At 38.6% G+C, this 20296-nt stretch overlaps 1 protein-coding gene across 2 annotated transcripts in view; it reads left to right on the top strand.

The window, feature by feature from the left end:
• scn1ba (sodium channel, voltage-gated, type I, beta a) overlaps positions 1–20035 on the top strand; it is a 21162-nt gene extending 1127 nt beyond the window's left edge. Inside the window, exons 1-6 of one of the 2 annotated variants that reach the window (XM_061776083.1) lie at positions 1–99; positions 9344–9510; positions 10549–10786; positions 10881–11022; positions 17263–17342; positions 18331–20035. The exon at positions 1–99 is cut by the window's left edge and continues 723 nt beyond it. In XM_061776083.1, coding sequence (XP_061632067.1) covers positions 36–99; positions 9344–9510; positions 10549–10786; positions 10881–11022; positions 17263–17329 — 678 coding nt within the window. In that variant the 5' untranslated portion in view covers positions 1–35 and the 3' untranslated portion in view covers positions 17330–17342; positions 18331–20035. The remainder of the gene's footprint in view (positions 100–9343; positions 9511–10548; positions 10787–10880; positions 11023–17262; positions 17343–18330) is intronic. The other variant, XM_061776082.1, reaches the window with a different exon arrangement.
• Positions 20036–20296: the final 261 nt, after the last annotated feature.

The following is a 20296-nucleotide window of genomic DNA, read 5'->3' as shown; positions in this document are numbered from 1 at the left end:
TGCATTGGTGTGTGTATTTGGACGTCAGCGACAACATGTCTGCCTCGGTGGAGGCCCGCCTTAAATTGATACTGCTGGCCCTTCTCGTGGTGCTTCAAGGTGAGTGGTTGCTGGTTTCCATTACCATGGCAACACCACAGTGCATGACTTTTTTTCTGATTATTCGCTGAAACCTCGCCTTTTTGGTCTCTGTGCCCAGGCCAAAGCCATCTCTAATATAAAAGTATTGCTTTGCTGTCATCTACTGGCATCGTGGTGCAAAGCAACTATGTTGAACTCAAGGGAGGAGCTTCATTTTGCCAGGCCGCAGCTGTGTGATTATAGGAAAAAAATGCTTTTCTGCCATCTTGTGGCATCTATAGGCAATTACAAATCTTTATAGGATGGGTGTCAATTCCTCAATTTTCACTACAGATGCCACAAAAACATTTTTAACTGTCACACAATTTGTGTTGCACCCAAACGAGTTCAATGAATGACCTTTCATGAACATGTTCATATTTTGGGCAAACGTGAGATGAACGTAGTCTATTTCTGCCTGATGAGCGGTTTTTGAGAATGTACTCATTCTGGCGCTTGTGAACGGTTTTTGACCTGCAGTTCATTTTCATTTTATACAGTGCCAGTTTTCCTGGACTCTATGTGGCGCAGCAATACAGGTTTTAGGGTAGTGACAAAATGTACAGACCAATTACATGCAAATTAAGCAATCACATGTGACTTTACTCAGCCAATCAAGTCTCCATTTCAGGGGGTCATCACCGACTGCACATAGATCAGAAAATGACTGATAAAAGGAAGAGAACATTTGAACAAATCACGTTCTCCCACCCCCCCAAAATAAAATTAAATAAAATGGAACAGCCAGTATCATTTTTGTTCAGAGCAGTTCTTAAAAGTGCATATCTGAAACGTCATTTTGTGCCAAAACAAGGTTTTGAACAAAAATAACCTCTAAAATTTTAATTGTTAAGTTTGTTAAAGTAAAACATGTCAAATAGTTTGAGACTGTTATGATTTTTCAAAGCTTACAAGGGGCACTTCTGAGGAAATTCACCCAAAACCAAAAAGGTTGACTTCCTGGCATGGAAGTAGGAGACTTTTTTGTGCGTCCTATTATGATAGACATGCCCATCCAATTTGAAGTTAATCAGCGAAACTGGTGCCAGAGGTTGATTTCTTAAAACTTTTAAAGGGGCACTACTAACAGAATTCACCCAAACTGATTGCTTCAAACCCCAATGGCAGACTTCCTGTTCAACTTCAGGCGTGAGTCCTCAAGACGTTTTCGTGCGTCCTGTTATGATAGACGTCCACTAAATTTCATTTTGGTTGGTGAAACTGATGTCGGGGGCAATTTTTTATTTTTTTTTGCCCACACCCCGCCTCCCCAAAAGGCAGTTAAATGATTGGAAGAAGGGTGCTTGGACCTTTACATTCATAGTTGTAAATGTTGTAAATAGCTTAAATGTGGTACCCAAGACATGATGAAACCTTTAAGGTTGCACGTCACAGATGATCTCGTTTTAAGCCAAAGGATTTAAAAGAGGCCACAAAAAGGATGTGATGCATTCGGAAAGATTATCGAGTCATGCAACTGCTGCTATTTGTCTTATTATCACAGCTCGCACACTGAGCAGTGATAAAAATATTGTCTGTTTGGGGTCCTTGATATGCCTGGAAAAAATCTATATATTTATGCAAGTGTTTGAAAACTCATTCAGTAGCACTCCCAGGAAAGTTAGGGAAAAACACCTCCCAACACCTGTTTGACTGATCGAAATGAAATTTGGTGGACGTCTATCATAACAGGACCCATGAAAAAGTCAAAAGGATTTTCCTTACATCATCTAATGCAAGAGGAGCATCCCTTCAAAGTTTGATGATCATTTTGAGGATTCTCGAAAAGCCCCTCACTCCAATTTCCCCGATTAACATGAAATTGGGTGGATGCATCCAGAAGTTTCATGGACCCATGCACCAAAGTGAAGAGAAAGTCAGACATTCTGGTTCAAAGCAACTATTTTAGGCGAATTCAACAGGGTTCATCACTGCTTACAGCTTTAATTATTGAGCTTACTTCCAGTTTGTGCTGCAGCAATACAAACAACACATCTTAAAATCACAAACAGTATACACAGATGCCGCAAAAAGCTAATTCTTAGTTAGTTTTTTTTGTGCCGGAGGCTGTGGATGGAGTTCAGCGTTGACCGGAGCACATCTGGACACACGAGCTAGGATAAGTCAGGAAATTGGACGAGAGCTCATAAGACGGAGGCCTTGATTAAAAATAGCAGCCTTTTAAATCTGGATGGGTGCGCTTGAAGTGAAAAAGTCAACGAACACACAGACAATATTAATGAGGATGAAAGGTGGATGACAGTTAACCATTATATTAAATGCAGTGATGGATGGCTGCAGAGGGCACTTTCAGCCTGAAATTCGGCAAAGATTATATATGCACGTATACATTCAATGAAAAATAAATATTGTATCTTTCATTAAAATGCGGTAAATTAAATAACGGGAAAAATACAAAAAATAATTCAGAATACACATTAACTTAATATGACTTAAGCTCATGTTGGATCAATGTAATATATCTATTTTCATTATATTTTCAAATTAAAATGTGGAAAATCAAATGATTCAATTAAAAATTTAACTTTTGCTAAATAAAGTATATACAAATTTTACATTAATTAAAATGTGGAAAATGAAATTAGTTACACAATTTAAATCAAATGAAATTAATGAATTATGAAGTTCATGTTGGATGAATTTAATATATTTAAGTCTGACATTTTTAAACTTACTTTAAATTTAAAACTAAAATTAAATTAATCCGTCCATTTTCTGTACCGCTTATCCTCACGTGGGTGTGCTGGAGCCTACCCCAGCCATCTTCGGGCGAGAGGTGGGGTACACCCTGAACTGGTCGCCAGCAAATCGCAGGGCACATCTAAACAAACAACCATTCACACTCACACCTACGGGCAATTTATTAAAGAAATTAAGCTTAAACAAGAATAAAACAGTAAATACAAATTAAATGAATTATATTGATAAATTAATTATGGTATTTAGCTAAAAAAAACAGATGTAAAATAAAGATAATTTCTTCTTTTTTGTTTTGGTAAAATGTGGAAAAAGGAAATATGAAACCATCAAAAGATTACAAAATTTACATCAAACTACCATTACAACCAAGTTGAAAAATAAACAAATACAAATATTATTTCATTATGCAGTTCATGTTGGAATGTTATATTAGTAATTAAACAATTATTTTTAAAATATGGAACATTAATAATTCAAAATTGCAGTTAAAATTGTTTGAGTCAACAAAAATCAGTCCAAAATAATTTAAGTTCATATAGCGTCACAGCTTTCATTGTGTTTAGCTTTAATAGTCTAATACAAGAACATTAAATATATCAACTCCTTTTAGTAAAATTTGGGAAATTCAATTTAAAATAAAACACATGTACAAATAACATTGCATTACAAAATATTTCAAAATATTAAAGAAAAAGTAAATGTTGGATTCACATTATGTATTGGGTATGGAAAGTTAGGTAATAATTTCATAAATTGTGATAAAAACAAGCAATATTAACACCAAAGAAAGCTTTCATTTGTTTCTTTTCTACAGTCATAGTTAATTGAATTCTTCGTAACTTTTCAATGCAAATTTACAACTTAAAAATGAATATCCTTCCACTTTAATAGGTTGTTTTTGAGAGTGTCAATGAGAGAAAGGGAGTTAATGCGTGCACTCTTGCAGTAGAACCAGGAAGTATGCGGTTGTCACTGTGGCGAATCGCTTTACATTTACGGCCCCACGGCATCAGGGTGAAGTCATCTCTCTGCAAATGGCCGCCACATTAACGGTGAGCGACCACATGGCCTCGGCCTACAGAAAACTGTAGTTCAGGGAAGAAAAAGGACGAAACTAAAATAAATGCACAAGCACTATTATAGAAATGCAGAGAAACGAGGCAGAATGGGGGCCACCAATACTGTCAATGACGTAAATGTGCACATCACACGCACACAACATTGCGGAGCGGCCACCTGTCAGTCTATTAACGACATCGTATCCACAATTGGCTAAAGGATGTAAGAATAAATGTGTTTTATAGGTTTTTTTTTTTTTTTTTTTTACATGAGAGTCATGTCCTTTGTTCCTTCAGCATGGATGACACTACTTCCTGTGTGTCTGTGTGTGTGCCCATCCAAGGACAAATGCACATTATGAATGCAGCTCATGGAGAGAGCATCTTGGCCAGATGGATAGAGTTATCAAACTGATGGCAGACAATGTCGGCCGCCTTGTGACCTCACTAATTAATCCATCCGGCCTTACGGCCCATGAATCAAAGTTTCCCCCTCCCGACCCATGGGACGCCTGTCACAGTCTCATTCATTGTCCGAAGTCAAAGTGCAGACTTTGTAGAGGGAACGGCGACGCAAACATTCACTCAATCGTCTCGTTGTCCTCTTGGAAAGTTTCAGGCTAGCTTGGAATTCGGGGAAATGTCACAGATATTTGGCGTTTCCTGTTTGTGTGGTCCAAACCATGGTCCTTCTTTGCTCCATTAATGGCCATTCTATTCATGCTGTCTATTTTTTAACTGTTTATTTGAAATTGTAATATTACTAACATTTTCAAAAATAAAATGAATCTCTTCACGCCACGTGATTGGCCGCACGTTGCTAAGCAGACTTGAAAGTAAGTCAATGACTATAGTGATTGAAAAAAAACCCCCAAAAAACCAAGCTATGTTAATTAAAAAATATTTCATTAGAGTCTTTCCAGCATTCACAGTTTATTAATTGAACTACAATATGAATACTCTCATAGCTTCAATGTGCTGTTAGCTTTCCTGGTCACATCACGTTTGATTGGCTCCTTGTTAGGCAGATTCCACAGGCTCAATGGTGGTTCTCCATTGGGGTGGGAGAGAAGAAAACAAAACAAAAATAACAAAAATGTTCATGGTACCTCGACTTAAGAGTGACCAGACATACGAGTTTCCCAAAATATGAGCGGTTGCGCTGTCGCTTTTTTGTAAAGCAAACATTTGAGATATGAAAGCTGCATGGTGGCAATGAACTCAACTCGCTTCATAAGGAGCAGTTTGGTAGATCATAAACAATTCAAAAAGATGCTTGAAGCTGTTAATGCCCCTCCCAGTTGAAGTTGACAGTCAATTGAAACAAAAAAATTACAAGTGTGTAACCAAGACCTACTGTAGCTTTGCCTTACGAAAGTCCTCTAGCTACAGCTAACCCAAAAGACTAAAAAAATGGGCTGAGAAAACTAGCATCAATGTCACGCTGTAGTAATCCTTTAAGTGATGAATATTTGAACACAAATGGTGCAGCAACATGTAGACCCACAATATAACCAGCAGTGCACATGCGCACTGAAAATATGAAATACGTACCAGTCGATTGCATCGGTGCACTTTTGCATACCACCAAGTATTTTCTTTTTTGCACTACGTTCAGAGTCTCGGGAAAAACCCAGAACCTAACCTGATCGGATTGTTCCAGTCTTCCCACGCCCAAGTGAAACCAGAGCCACCAAGTAATATGGTTTACAAGGTTTATTACGGCTTCAGAGGGAGAAATATGCCAACACAACAAACAAAACAAAGCTAATCAACCCCATGTGTCTGCTCTCAAAACAATGCTAAAAAATAAAAGACACACGCTTACCTCACTCCTAACGCAACACAGGAGAAAAGGAAATTAACAGAAACAGCTTCTCCCGCCTACCAATGAACAATGGACGCAACAGTTACACAACCAGTGGCTGGCCAATTTGGAAGAGGAAGAACAGGAAGCCCCATACTGCAACCATCTGCTGGTTAAAAAGACCTCTGGTCCCTCCTCTGGCCAATCACCTGGTGGCAATCATGTTAATGCAGCCAATCAGCGGGTCCCACCTGTTCACAATCAGGCCACACACCTCCCTGCACCAAAGGGGAACCACCTCCCAAGAAAGAACAGCTATGAGCAACACAACACGAAACAACCAAACATGATTGTAACATTTGTTCTTGGGGTAGACAGAGCAACTCGTGCAAATCAACTCTTCTTTTGAATGAACGTACTGAATGGCATCACTTCATGTACTGATTCGTTCCTTTCTCAGATTAGTTGAGGTCAGCCGGTAGCCTGCTGCGGAGCACGAGAAGGTTCCCTGCAAAAATCGCCACTCAGGTGCGACGGTGGTGGCTGGGTGCGCGCAGGGACCGACAACAAGTACACGCCGCTGCGGGTTCCATGGAGTGTGGGCATCTCTGTCTTGCTGTACAGCAACTGCGACGGTCCGTGAAAATATGCCTTGACGTGAAACTGGACCGTGGTGCAAAAAAGATTGGGGACTGCTGCCCTATAGAACTGCACCAAATCAGCTGATAGTGCGGTCCCATACTGCCGGTTGGTCGGGGGTGGAATTATATTACTCAATGTTTTCATAAACATAAGTACAATAATTTGACTCAGAGTACTATAGAGTACTATTTTCCTTATTAAAGATCAGTTTTTGTTCAGTTTTTTTCTTGGTGTTTTTGGGTGGTTAGAAAGTATTAATGGGCTTTCCATTCATTTCAGTGGGCAAAGATGATTTCCAATATGAGTGTTTTGAGTTATGAGCATGTACACAGAATGAATTAAACTTGTAAGTCATCATTCCATCCTATTTTGAAGTTTATATATAATTATATTACATTGTAGCTATTTAGATCTCAATAGAGTGACTTTCTAACATGGACTTAGTATAAAACGGTCACTTTCATTAAACAAAAAAAACACCTTGGTTTTGTCATACGAGTGTCCAGAAAAGGCCCCTCTGACCGCTACTTCTGTTTGACCCAGTTTTGTATCCGCTTTGTCCATATTTGGCTAAGACCGCTCGCTTTCCTCAAATTGGTTGCCTCCGTGTAGAAGACCCACCTGTGATAGCACACGTCTTTGTTATGTTGGGTTGGTAGGGGAGAGGTACTATAGGCGGAGATCTTCGCTAGTGACGTAGATAAACTCGGGAAATTCGAATGACCTGATTTCAGGCAACAAAGCGTATGAAACTCAGGAATGTGCGGACGATTTTAATTCATATTTCACGTTTACTGACTGTGTAACTCCCAAATACTAGAAAACAGTTGTTTTGATACTGTAAAAAAGAAAACAACCAACCAGTCTATTTTCAAGCAAAATGTATTCTGACATCATGTTTGATTGGCCACTTGTTGCCAGGCAGATTTCATACTGCTCAATCACAACTGCCCCATAGGCTAGTGAAAAAAATAATTTATGACAAGCCATAAAATCTGGAAATTTTCAATAGGCACTACAAGAATTATGAGACACATCTGTCTGTATTAGTTATTATATATATATATATATATATATATATATATATACACACACACATATAAAATTGCGTGTGTTTGTGTATGTCGTTTGTGCATCTGAGCTCACATGATTTTATTCAAGGGATTAGTGAGCTAGCACACAGCAAATTCTGGAATATCTGTTGCGTAATCCCAACTCGTCAAATCACAGATTATGTAACGCGCTGACATTTTTGATGTGGTGTGCACTTACCGTCCGTCCGTGTGTGTGTGTGTGTGTGTGTTGGTCGCTGTCTGCTTGTGTCATTTCACCGTGTCAGCATAAAAAGGTTTTTGACATTGAGCTGCCCGTAGCCTGCCTGGTTGCTCCCTATTGTTTGCTTATGTTGACCTTCTCATAGATAGATGTTGTGCTCCCTCCATTACGAAATTATGATTGATTGTGAATTTTGGCATATAAAAATGACTTTCATCAGGATTAGCAGATGCATGCACAGCTGGCGCAGATTATGGTGGCTCCCTCGTAATTAACGCAAATCAGTCATCATGACGTCGCATTTCCCCCCAAAAAGTATTCATTAATTCCATGTTTTTTTTGTAATTAATAATTAAAACATTAAATAAAATGCTAAATTACACATTACAAATTTTTTTCAATAAAAAAATAAAATAAAAAATTACTTTTAATTACATTTAAGAATTCATTCAATTAAAAATGTACATTTTATTACATCTAAAACTGAATGAAAACTACAAATGTAAAATTACAAAATACACAAATTAAATAATTAAAATCAATGAAATTACTAATTTGATTTTTATTTAGGCGGCACGGTGGCCGACTGGTTACAGCGTCAGCCTCGCAGTTCTGAGGTGCGGGGTTCAATCCCCGTCCCCGCCTGTGTGGAGTTTGCATGTTCTCCCCGTGCCTGCGTGGGTTTTCTCCGGGCACTCCGGTTTCCTCCCACATCCCAAAAACATGCATTAATTGGAGACACTAAATTGCCCGTAGGCATGACTGTGAGTGCGAATGGTTGTTAGTTTCTATGTGCCCTGCGATTGGCTGGCAACCAGTTCAGGGTGTACCCCGCCTCCTGCCCGATGACAGCTGGGATAGGCTCCAGCACGCCCGCGACCCTAGTGAGGAGAAGCGGCTCAGAAAATGGATGGATGGATGGATGGATGGATTTTTATTTATTTTTTTTACATTTTCAACCGAAATTTTTATTTATTTTTTTAACATGCAATTACACAGTCAAAATATTAGGAACAGCGATCAGCACAAGTCTACTTAATGCTGTGGCCACTGAGTTATGTTGTTAAATTCCTCCTATCCTTTCCCCCCCTTTTGTGCTTTCTTGCTTTACTTGGTGATGATGATGGTAGCATATATACAGTGGATATAAAAAGTCTACACACCGCTGTTCAAATGCCAGGTTTTTGGTACAAAGAAAATTTGACCAATATAAATAATTTGAAAACATTTTCAACCGTTAATGTGACCTATAAACTGGATGATTACTTTCAAAAATTCAACTCAATCTTTTTGAGGCAGGTAGTCAAAATAAATGATAACTTATAACTTGGGACATGGAGCGAATTATGATCAGTCCCTAATAGTAGTCAGTGTTAGCACAAAACTTTTTAGGCTTTTGCTAGAATGTCAGGAAAAGCCTACTAGAACAGATGAACGTTATTTAGGATTCATCAGAGGAATTTAAAAGATGGCAGGTTTGTGTACTGACTCCCCTTTGTCAAGTTTGAATGTGATTGGTTAATTTTGAACACAGCCACATGCTCACTTTTTTTTTTGCTTCTCAATTGAGTTGTACAGGTTATAGATTATAGTTATAGGTCACATCCATGAGGAGAAAAGGTTTCAAATCATTTATCTTGGTCGAATTTTTTTCATCAATACAAAAGCTGTCACGACATCCGTCGTGTGACGTGGACTGTCTGACGTGTGGTCCCTTTAGCGGGCGCTTGCGCGGGGGCGTGCGTGGAGGTGGACTCAGACACGGAGGCGGTAGCCAACCGAGGATTCAAGCTGGGCTGCATCTCGTGCAAGAGGAGGGGCGAGGTCAAGGCCACGGCCGCCGTCACTTGGCTCTTCAAGGCCCTCAACGACGACGACTTCTCACACGTCAGTGACACGCGCAAATACAACTGGACGAAATCAAATGAGGAATTGAATTTGAAACAACATGAAAATTACAGGCGGCACAGTGTCGGACTGGTTAGCACATCTGCCTCACAGTTCTGAGGACCGGGGTTCAAATGCCGGCCCCGCCTGTGTGGAGTTTGCATTTTCTCCCGGTGCCTGGGTGGGTTTTCTCCGGGTATGCCCATCCCAAAAACATGCAGGGTAGGTTAATTGAGGACTCTAAATTGCCCGTAGGTGTGAATGTGAGTGCGAACGGTTGTTTGTTTTTGTGTGCCCTGCGATTGGCTGGCGACCAGTTCGGGGTGTACCCCGCCTCTCGCCCGAAGATAGCTGGGATTGGCTCCAGCACGCCCCGCGGCCCTACTGAGGATAAGCGGAATGGAAGATGAATGAATGAAAATTACACATTGTACTTGTAATTTGTACATTTTAATATTCTAAAAGAAATGGTAATTATAAATACCAAATTCCATTTCCTAAAATTACATTAAATGTTTGAGATAGAGAGGGATTGAGATAGACATATATTACGCATGGTTTATTTTTGAGAATGCAATGAAGATTTAATAAAAAATATTTAACTTCACAAACCTTTAATTTTTAAAAATGACATTACATTAAAAATTGAATTCAAATGTTGAATGACACATTTAACCTATCTTTAATAAACATTTTAAATTATACTTAATACAAATAATTTGTTTCTTTTTTTTAATGAAATGGTTGATTTTGAATCAATAATGTAACATGGCCATGAAAACTGAGTGACTAATTTCATTCAAAATAACTAAACTTTTTTGTTTTATAAAAATGCGTTCTTGTAATTTTAAAAATTGAATTGCCATTTTTCCCCCCATTAAAATATCTTTAAATTATAGTAAATAAATACAATGTAATTGATTCAAATTATGCATTGCACATAGTTTTGATGCTTTTAATGAAATTAACAACAGGTCCTGGAAATAATACTAATAAAATTACTGTTACTCTTATTGAATTGTACGGTTTGTTGAATAGTTGTACAGCTACGAGGATGAGCACGGCTCGATTCTGGACGAGCGCTTCGAGTCACGCGTGCAGTGGCGCGGCAACAGACATACGCTCGACCTCCAGGATGGCTCCATCTACATCGCCAACGTGACCTTCAACGACACGGGCACGTACATGTGCGTCTTCAGCCGTGTGCTCGTCTACGACGACTACACCTTCCACACCAACACAAGCAAGATCATTAATGTACGCGTGGTGCCCACAGGTATGCACCCTTTAGCTTTTTTCTTGGATTTTTGGGGCGACGATACAATAAGCGCTAAGCATGAACGCACCTGTGTTGTTCCTTCGTGTGTCAGTGATGCGAGGGATCGCGTCCATCCTGTCTGAGGTGATGATGTATGTGTCCATAATCGGTCTGCAGCTGTGGCTTGTGGTGGAGATGATCTACTGTTACAGGAAGATCTCAGCCGCCGGCGAGGAGGCCTTGAGGGAGAGCGCGTGAGTCAACAAACCTTTTTATAATATTAGTAAACAAGACGCAAAGAGTACTTCCGGGTGGCAGAAAAGTGATAGCAGTTGAATTCATTCCATGACGATAACCGTAGCTCAAAACACTCAAATCATCTTTCGTCGTTGAAATGAACGGAAAGGCCATTCATCTGTTCCAGCCTCCAAATAAACACCATCAAAAGATTTTGAAACGTGTTTTTGGATGACAAACATCGCCCTCAACAGCAGTGGTTCTCAAACTTTTTACACCAAGTACCAACTCAAAAATGCTTGGCTCTCCAGGTACCACCATCATGATCAACATCAAAATACAGTCGCGTACTAGCCCCAGGTGCTCATTAAACGCGAAGCTGAGGTTGGGCTCCTAAAAAGTATATTGTTAATTCATACTATTGTAAGCCACTGGAACATTATGCAGTTTTGAAGAGTCACGACTTACATAATGGTTTAATTAAAAGTAGGCATTGTACACAAAAATTGTATATTTGTATTCTAAATAAATGTTTGAAAACAAACTGTTCTAAAAGGTTAAATGCAAATATATGGATTGAACTTAAAGTTGACTACAACTTAATTGTACTTAACAAATGTACTGTACTGGATTTTACAAGACAAAGTTCAAACCACTGTAACATGCACAGTTTGAACGTTTATTTCAGCGATTCTGTCGTGCACCACAAGTGGTACTTGTACCACAGTTTGAGAACCACTGCTCTACAGTATTATATAGTACCATGAAAAGATACATAATTAAAAAGAATGGAAAGGATTAAACAGTTTGTAAATCATGATTTCATGATTCAATACCCAGTGAAATTGTGCTGCTCTTTCTGGTGTGTGCAACTTGGCCATCAGGGGGAAGTATAATACTTACATATGACTACTCCGTAAGCCGCAGTAATATTAGTCGTTTTCCCAGAGGATAAAGAATATGTGCCAGCGAGTATTATGTCACTCTGCTTGCGTTGCTACCGCTTGTGTTCGAATGTTGTTTAAAGGGTTGTAACTACTGTAATACTAATGCTAGTTTTGTTAGCCAGTCTATGGCGTTTTGCATTGTGTGTTAGCATTAAAGCTAACAGACTTTTATGAGGCAAAGGTACGTGGTTTGGTTACCTACACAACATGTCTCTTATTTTATGTTTAGTTTTACAGTAAACAAGAATTGTTCACTATCTGCAAGACAGCTGCATCCTGTGAAGGTTTGCCGCCATCTAGCCGTTATAATTAACATTTTTGCTGAAAACTCAAGGCAAAAAAGAAAGAAAAAAAATTTCGGAGCAATGCCTCATATCTCTAAAAACTTGTAAGTGGGGTCACTCTTAAGTCGAGGTACCAATGTAGGACAGACCAAAGGGACAGACCAGGAAGCAAACATCCATCATCAAGACATTTTCTCACAGGTATGCATAAAATGTTGGTGGTCTTTGAGTAATTTAGCAAAACATAATGGCTAGCCGGCGGAAGACTGGTTAGCACATCTGCCTCACAGTTCTGAGGACCGGGGTTCAATCCTCGGCCCCGCCTGTGTGGAGTTTGCATGTTCTCCCCGTGCCTGCGTGGATTTTCTCCGGGCACTCCGGTTTCTTTCCACATCCCAAAAACATGCGTGGGAGGTTCATTGAAGATTCCATGTTGCCCGTAGGTATAACTGTGAGTGTGCATGGTTGTTTGTTTATATGTGCCCTGCGATTGGCTGGGGACCTGTTCGGGGTGTACGCCGCCTCGCCCGAAAATAGCTGGGATAGGCTCCAGCACACCCGCGACCCAAGTGAGGAGAAGCGGAACGGAAGATGAATGAATGAAAAAATAATTGATAGCCTGCTAGCTAACATCAGTTCTACATCTATCTCATTAATCCAGCTAAGAGAAAAAAGAATTAATTAGCCAGTTCCCTCAGTAATCAAGTTAACTATGTCTATTTTTGTATCAACTGATCTGGTGAAATGTAAATTACTGCGTTCCGTCTCACTTCAAAGCACCTTACCACCCGCAACATAATCTTTTCAACTGACGCTTCACACATTCAAATTGCGGCGGTAAAGGAGGATAAAATCATCATTCAACCCCAACCACCTTGTTTTTCTTCATCGCCCGGCCTTGGTCAAATGACACGGAAAGGTTTGTGTACTAGTGGTGCCATCCAAGCGAGTGCCACCTGGAAGTGCATGCAACTTCATGGGGAAACGGTCTGCACACAACCCCACAGCAACACAACTCCTGAGCTTCCAGAAGGAGTGGTCCAAAATGTTCACGTCATCCTCTTCCGCCTGTTGGCTGTCCCTTTTTTCCCCCTGCCCATCTTTCCTTTTGGAACATAAACATTTTCATACTCTTTATGCTGCACTCATTCGCCGTTTCATTACTTTGAGATCCTCTCGGACAGCCATGTCGCTAGGTTTTGACATTTGTTTCCCGCAAATAATTTTTGTCGGGGGGTTGGGGGGCAACACATGCTACCAAATATTTTTGTGGGGGGCTTGACAAGTTTTTAGGGGGGCTTCAGGCCCACTAAATTAGGCCTAGCAACACCACTGCTCTCGGATAAACCTTGACTATAATGGATGGATGAATAGATGATAGCTGGACAGTCGGACCAACAGATGGGTAGATGAGTGGACAAATTGATGTACGAGGTTAGGCTACAGAGCTGTGAAAAAGTATTGTCCACTTCTCAAATTCTTAAAATACTTTCTCCGCTTTCACGTTGAAGATCAAACAAATGCAAATATCAAAGATAAATGCAAACATAAAAATGCCGTTGTTAAATGGGTATTTTATTTATTAAGAGGGAAACAATATTCAAAGCTACCAACCTGGCTCTGTGTGATAAAAATAATGAATCATGAATAAACTGTTGCTAATTACATTTTTTTTTGGGTTCATTTTCACTCACCGTACCCAAGCCTGATTACCTCCAGAGCTGTTGAATCAAGAAATCAGTTAAATAGAACCTGTTTGATGAAATAAAGTCAGCCAAAAGGTGTCAAAACGCTGCAACAAAATTTCATAATCCAAAGAAATTCAAGAACAATGAGAAATAAAGTAATTGACATCAGTCAGTCTGGAAAGGGTTGCAAAGCCATTTCTAAAACTTCAGGAATACAGTGAATCATGGTGAGAGCCATTATCCTGAAATGACGAAAACCTGGAACAGTGGTGAACCCAGGAGCAGCCAAACTCCAAAAATGACCCAAGAGCACAGCAACAACTCATCAAGGAGGTCACAAAGGAACCCACGAAAATATCTAAGGAACTGCAGGCCTTCCTTGCCTCAGTTAAGACGAGTGTTCTTGATTTAACAATGAGGAGGAGACTGGGCAAAAATGGCATCCATAGCAGACTTCCGAGGTTAAAAACCATTGCTGACCCCAAAGAACAAAGGCTCACCTTTCTTTGGCAAAAAACAAAAAAAACAATGAAATGATTCCTAAAAGCAAAGCAAAGCAAAACAGTTTATATAGTGCATTTCATACACAAGGTAACTCATTGTGTTTTACATGATTAAAAGCAAAGACAAAAACAGCTTATAAACATTTAAAACAAAGAGGGGAAAAAAGTACAATTAAAACAGCGTACAGTGCAAGAAATATCATTTAAAGTGGAAATGCTCTAAAAAGCATGAGAAAAAAGAAGAGTTTGTAACCTGGACTTAAAAGTAACCTGACGTCACTTCTCTCGGCAACTTACTCCATTTGTGTGCAGCATTATAGCTAAATGCTGCTTCACCATGTTTGCTTTGGACTCTGTGCTCCACTATTTGAATTGAGTCTGTCAGAGCCCTACTGGGTTTATATTCCATTAGCATTTCTTTTCTGTATTCAGGACCTAAACCATTTAGTGATTTATAGACCAGTAGCAGAACTTTAAAATCGATTCAAAAGGTGACTTGGAGCCAGTGTAAAGACTTGAGAATTGGAGTAATATGCTCTGACCTCTTTGTTCTGGTCAGAACCCGAGCTGCAGCGTTCTGAATGGGTTGCAGCTGTTTAATGCTCTTTTTGGGGGAGTTCAGTCAGAAGACCATTACAATAGTCAAGTCTACTTGAGATAAAAGCATGGATGAGCTTTTCCTAGTCTGCTTGTCACATGCAAGCCTTCACTCTGGATATGTTCTTCAGCTGGTAGAAGACCGTTTTAGTAATTGATTTGATATGACTGTTGAAAGTCTGTTCGGAATCAATCTGAACACCAAGGTTTCTGACTTGGTCTTTGGTTTTTAAAGAGAGTGACTCCAGGTATTTACCAACAGCAATCCTCTTTTCTTTATTGCCAAAAACAATCTCAGTTTTGTTGTGGTTTGATTATGGTTGTGAGCTTCTAAATCACAGCAAACAGAGTGTGAGTATTGTTGAAGTTCTTACTGATGATTTCAGAAAAATGTTGCTGTCTAGCACTGACTAACTGTGGGTTAAAATTTCAGACTGTCTGTAGAGATCATAGTCAATTTGGAGTTTAGTTTTTCTCCACTTATGTTCTGCTTTCCTACACTTTGATTTAGAGGTCTTTACCATTATCGTGCTCCTCCACAGTGTTCTAGACGCCTCAAGGTTCTCTTAGTTTTAATATGAGCGACAGCATTCATGACATTTGAGATTTTCCAGGTGAACTTATCCAAAAGTTCATTAACTGTATCAGCATTCAGTTTGGTAACCTTTGGGTCACCTTTAACTAAAAAAACAGATATTCAAAAGAGCTAAAATCACCCAGTATAATTTCTTTACACTGAAATAAGGACTTTAAAATAACAGCAATACCACTGCCTTTTTTTCTTCCTATTTGACATTTGTTCATAAAATTGAAATTTGCTGGTGTTGCCTCATTTAAAATGGTATTACAGCTACTTTTTGTTAACCAGGGTTCATTTAGTAGCAAAAAGTCAAGATCATAGGTTGTAAGACTTTTGGAAGAATATTCTATGGACAGACGAGATAAAACTCGAACATTTTGGAAGGTGTTTTGTTATAGGAGTAAATGTAACACAGCATTTCAGAAAAAGAACATCATACCAACAGTCAAAAATGGTGGTGGTAGTGTGAAAGGTCTGGGGCTGCTTTGCCCATTCAGGACCTGGAAAAACTGCATGTTTACTTGGATAATCTTTGTCTGATATTTACATTTGGCTGATGATGTTAAAGTGGGGAAACTATGCAAAAAATAAGAATTTGAAAAGGGGCAAATACTTTTTGACAGCACTGTAGATGGGTGGATGGTTGAAGTTATAATACACAATTTAATTTCCATCATAGGATGCATAAAGTATCTATCTCCATGAAGGTTACAATGTACAGTATGTATGCATGTACTGTATGTATGTACAGTGTGTATGATGGATAGATAGATCCATACATGCATTTTCTGTATCGCTTATCCTCACTAGGGTCGCGGGCGTGCTGATGCCGAATAAATGAATGGGTGAATGCAGTTAGTGTGGTGGAGGTTAAACCAGATGGATGATGATGATGGATCAATAGGGATAGAATAGATGGGTACATGGATGGATGAGATCAGAAGAAACAGATGGATGGATGACATTACAATAGATAGATGTACTGGATGAATGGACAAATGATGGATGGATGGATGTCCTGGATGAATGAAAGAGTGGAGGTTAGAGTAGATGGATGAATGGATGAGGTTAGAATGGATGGATGCAAGGGGTTAGCATTGATGGATGTCTGATGGTTGGATAAGCTTAAATTAGATGGATGAATGAGAACAGATGGTGGATGGATGAATAGAATAGATAGATGGATGGATGTTGGGGTTAGAATGGATGACAGAATTGATGGCTGGGGTAAGAATGGATGGATGAGGCTATAATTGATGTATGAATGGAGGAGGTTAGAATCGATGGATGAATGTGACTGACTGATAAATGAAGTTAGAGTGGATGGATGAAGTTAGAAGGGACGAATGGATGATGAATGAGTGCAGAATTAGTGCCTGAGGATATCCACATTCGTACAGGTCCTTGCATTCAATTCCAACAGTACAGTTCCGATTGATTAAATGCAGAGTAATGCATAATTATGTTAAAATGCATCGATGAATGCATTTAAAATAGATTATGAATGAATAAAGGCAGCAATGGTAGATGACATCATACTTTTCTCCTCCTTCTCCAGTCAATGTTCTCCTGCTGAATCAAAACATATTCTGTTTTGATTCTCTTAACCTGTTTGACTGTTTTTCTTTCCTTCCTCGTCCTGCTTTTCCTCCTCTCAGGGCAGAGTATTTAGCCATAGCATCTGAAAACAAAGACAACTGTGCAGCTGTGCAGGTGGCAGAGTAACATACAAAAGCTGGTAGGTGCAAATCCACAAAATCCCCTACAATCAAAATCATTTTATTTGACTTGACTCACCATGACCATGTACACTATGGGCTGAAATATGTGCTAGCAGGAACTGAATTTGATTTATTTATATTTCAATTGCTAAACATGAATAATTGCATTAAAAAACGGAATTTGAAAAACAATTTGAATTTGTATTGTTTAATTTGAAACATTGCATTTAAAAGCGAAATCTGAATAGTATAATTTGAAATTGAATTTATTAGTTTGGAACTGAAGACCAATAAACTTGAAAGTGAATGTAAGGATATTTTATCCGCAATTAAAATTCTAATTATATATTTTCACCTCCAGTTTGATCATTTAAGATTCAGTTCGACAAATTCTATTTCAAATTAACTGTGACAGCCAATTTGAAATAAAATTTTCAAGTTTCAGTTCCAAACTCATGAATTCAATTTCAAATTAAACTATTCAGATTAAGTTTTTAAATGCAACATTTCAAATTAAACAATACAAATTCAAATAGAGTTTTTTTAATACAATTAAGTTTACCAATTCAAATATATCCATCCATTTTCTGAGCCGCTTCTCCTCACGAGGGTCGCGGGCCTGCTGGAGCCTATCCCAGCTGTCATCGGGCAGGAGGCGGGGTACACCCTGAACTGGTTGCCAGCCAATCGCAGGGCACACACAAACAACCATTCGCACTCACATTCACACCTACGGGCAATTTAGAGTTGTCAGTCAACCTACCAAGCATGTTTTTGGGATGTGGTAGGAAACCGGAGTGCCCGGAGAAAACCCACGCAGGCACGGGGAGAACATGCAACCTCCACACGGACGGGGCCGGGGATTGAACCCCGGTCCACAGAACTGTGAGGCAGACGCTCTAACCAGTCGCCTACCGTGCCGCCCAATTCAAATATAAATGATTCAAATTCAGTTCCTACTGGCACATATTTCAGCCCATAAATAATTGTTTTCTGTTACCTCAGCTTGGGAAAGTGCTGGCGCAGGGACGGATTCTCACATCCACCTTCAGTGTCACCGTCGCCTCCACAACACACCAAGATGCGAGAGTGACGCTCCGCTCGACACACTTTATGCAAATCTACAACAAACAACACTTTGTGTGTGCGTGTGTGTGTGTGTGCGTGCCAGCGTTTAAGGGCTTGCTTACAAATTGCATACTGCTCAAACAAAGAACACCATTCCTTCTTGGAATGCGGTGCAAGCAAAATAAATAAATAAATAAAAAGTAATTAATTAATGTATAAATTGAACATAATGGCAGTCTAAAAATATTTGCCTGGTAAAAAAAAAAAAAAAAAGTAGAAATATGCCTATTAAAAGTTTCTTACAAAATTTTATTAAACTAAATTTACAACCGGTACTGTTTTCTTGATTTAAAATTGACTTCATTCACTTTGTTAACTTTTCACAGGTTGTGTGAGAAGCTCTAAACCAAAATATTATCTCCACATAGTATTACTGAGCACTTCATGAAAATTTCATTTTTTTTTTTTTTTACTAATTTCTTGATTTTAAATTAAATTCTATTAAAATATTTTCACTTACTGCTTTTTGAAAACCCGAAACCAAAGTATTATTATTATTTCAATATATTTGCTGACATGTTAATCAAATTTTACTTGTTTACATTTTGAAAAACTATTTCTACAGTATATTAAACCTAATTTAATACAAAAATGTTCACTTCTCACTACTGTCTGAAAACTGCTAACAAATTCAATGTTTTTCATTATTTCCTGAGGTATATACAAAACTTTAAAAACATTTTTATGTATTTTCCGTTTATCCTAAAAAAAAAAAAGTTTGTTTATTTTTGATTTTTAAAAATGAAAAAAAGAGTAATAAGGCAGTATTTTTGAAGATTTATATATTACAATATATTAATATAAAATATTTTAGATGACTATTTGTTTTGGGGGGGGGGTGGGCTTTAAAACGTACAAGTGACCTGAGTCATACATGACGTGCATGCAGACTATTCAACAACATGCACACACACATTTCATTGCCGTCAATCACACAAACTTTCCATAGATGATTGTTCCACAAAAGCATGTCCAATGTCAGTGTGCCTCCACAAAGGAAATGTGTTCAAGAGCCTTGTTGCAAGTCTCCCCTGTTTGGATGATCACTCTTGTGGCCACCATTGTATTACATCAATGGTGGCCACGAGAGTGTAGCAAAACGCTCCCATCAGATAAGAAAAACCCGGGGGCGGGTTGGGTGGGAGGAATAAATAAATTAAAAAAAGACTGACAATGGGAAATCTCCTAATCGTAATTTTGATTAAATGGTAGTAATGGTGAAATAACAGTGTCTCATCTACAAATACAATACACTGTGGTACATTGATTTACAAGTTTTATCGGCCCAAGCTCATAACTCAATTTATTCGTACAGTAAATACATTTTCTAATGAATTGTAATGCCATGAATACACTCCAGCCAACAAAAACACACCACTTTTTTTGTTTAGTGATTTTTATAAAAATAAATAACACTGCATTGTATATAAAAAAAAGAATTAAAAAGAATAACAAAATAAACTGTTTTCATTGTGTTATATTACTACTTTGTACTGTAGTGTTCGGGTGTTGATGTACTGTATACCTTTAAGGGGCGTCACCTACAAACTTAATTGACCAATGCAAAGGAATTATAACTTAGTTAATACTTTAACTGTTTTGAAAATTCATGTTATATTTAATAAGGGTATTTTATACACTTGACCTCCATCTTCTATACCACTTGTCGTCATTTATTACATAAACTATATATATTTTCCTAACACATCAGTGTCCTTGGATCCTTTCAAGGGACTATTTATAATTTTAAAAAAATAAAAAAAGTCATTATTAATTTTTGGTAGTTGGCCATTGGGCCATAACTCATTTGCCCAGGTGTTTGGATGATTTTGTTATGGCCCAA

The sequence above is a fragment of the Phyllopteryx taeniolatus genome, chromosome 6 (genome assembly GCF_024500385.1).
Source record: "Phyllopteryx taeniolatus isolate TA_2022b chromosome 6, UOR_Ptae_1.2, whole genome shotgun sequence".
In the NCBI taxonomy this organism is placed as follows: Eukaryota; Metazoa; Chordata; class Actinopteri; order Syngnathiformes; family Syngnathidae; genus Phyllopteryx; species Phyllopteryx taeniolatus.
Note: the sequence above shows the minus strand (reverse complement) of the source record. Positions and strands in the feature narration are given on the sequence as shown.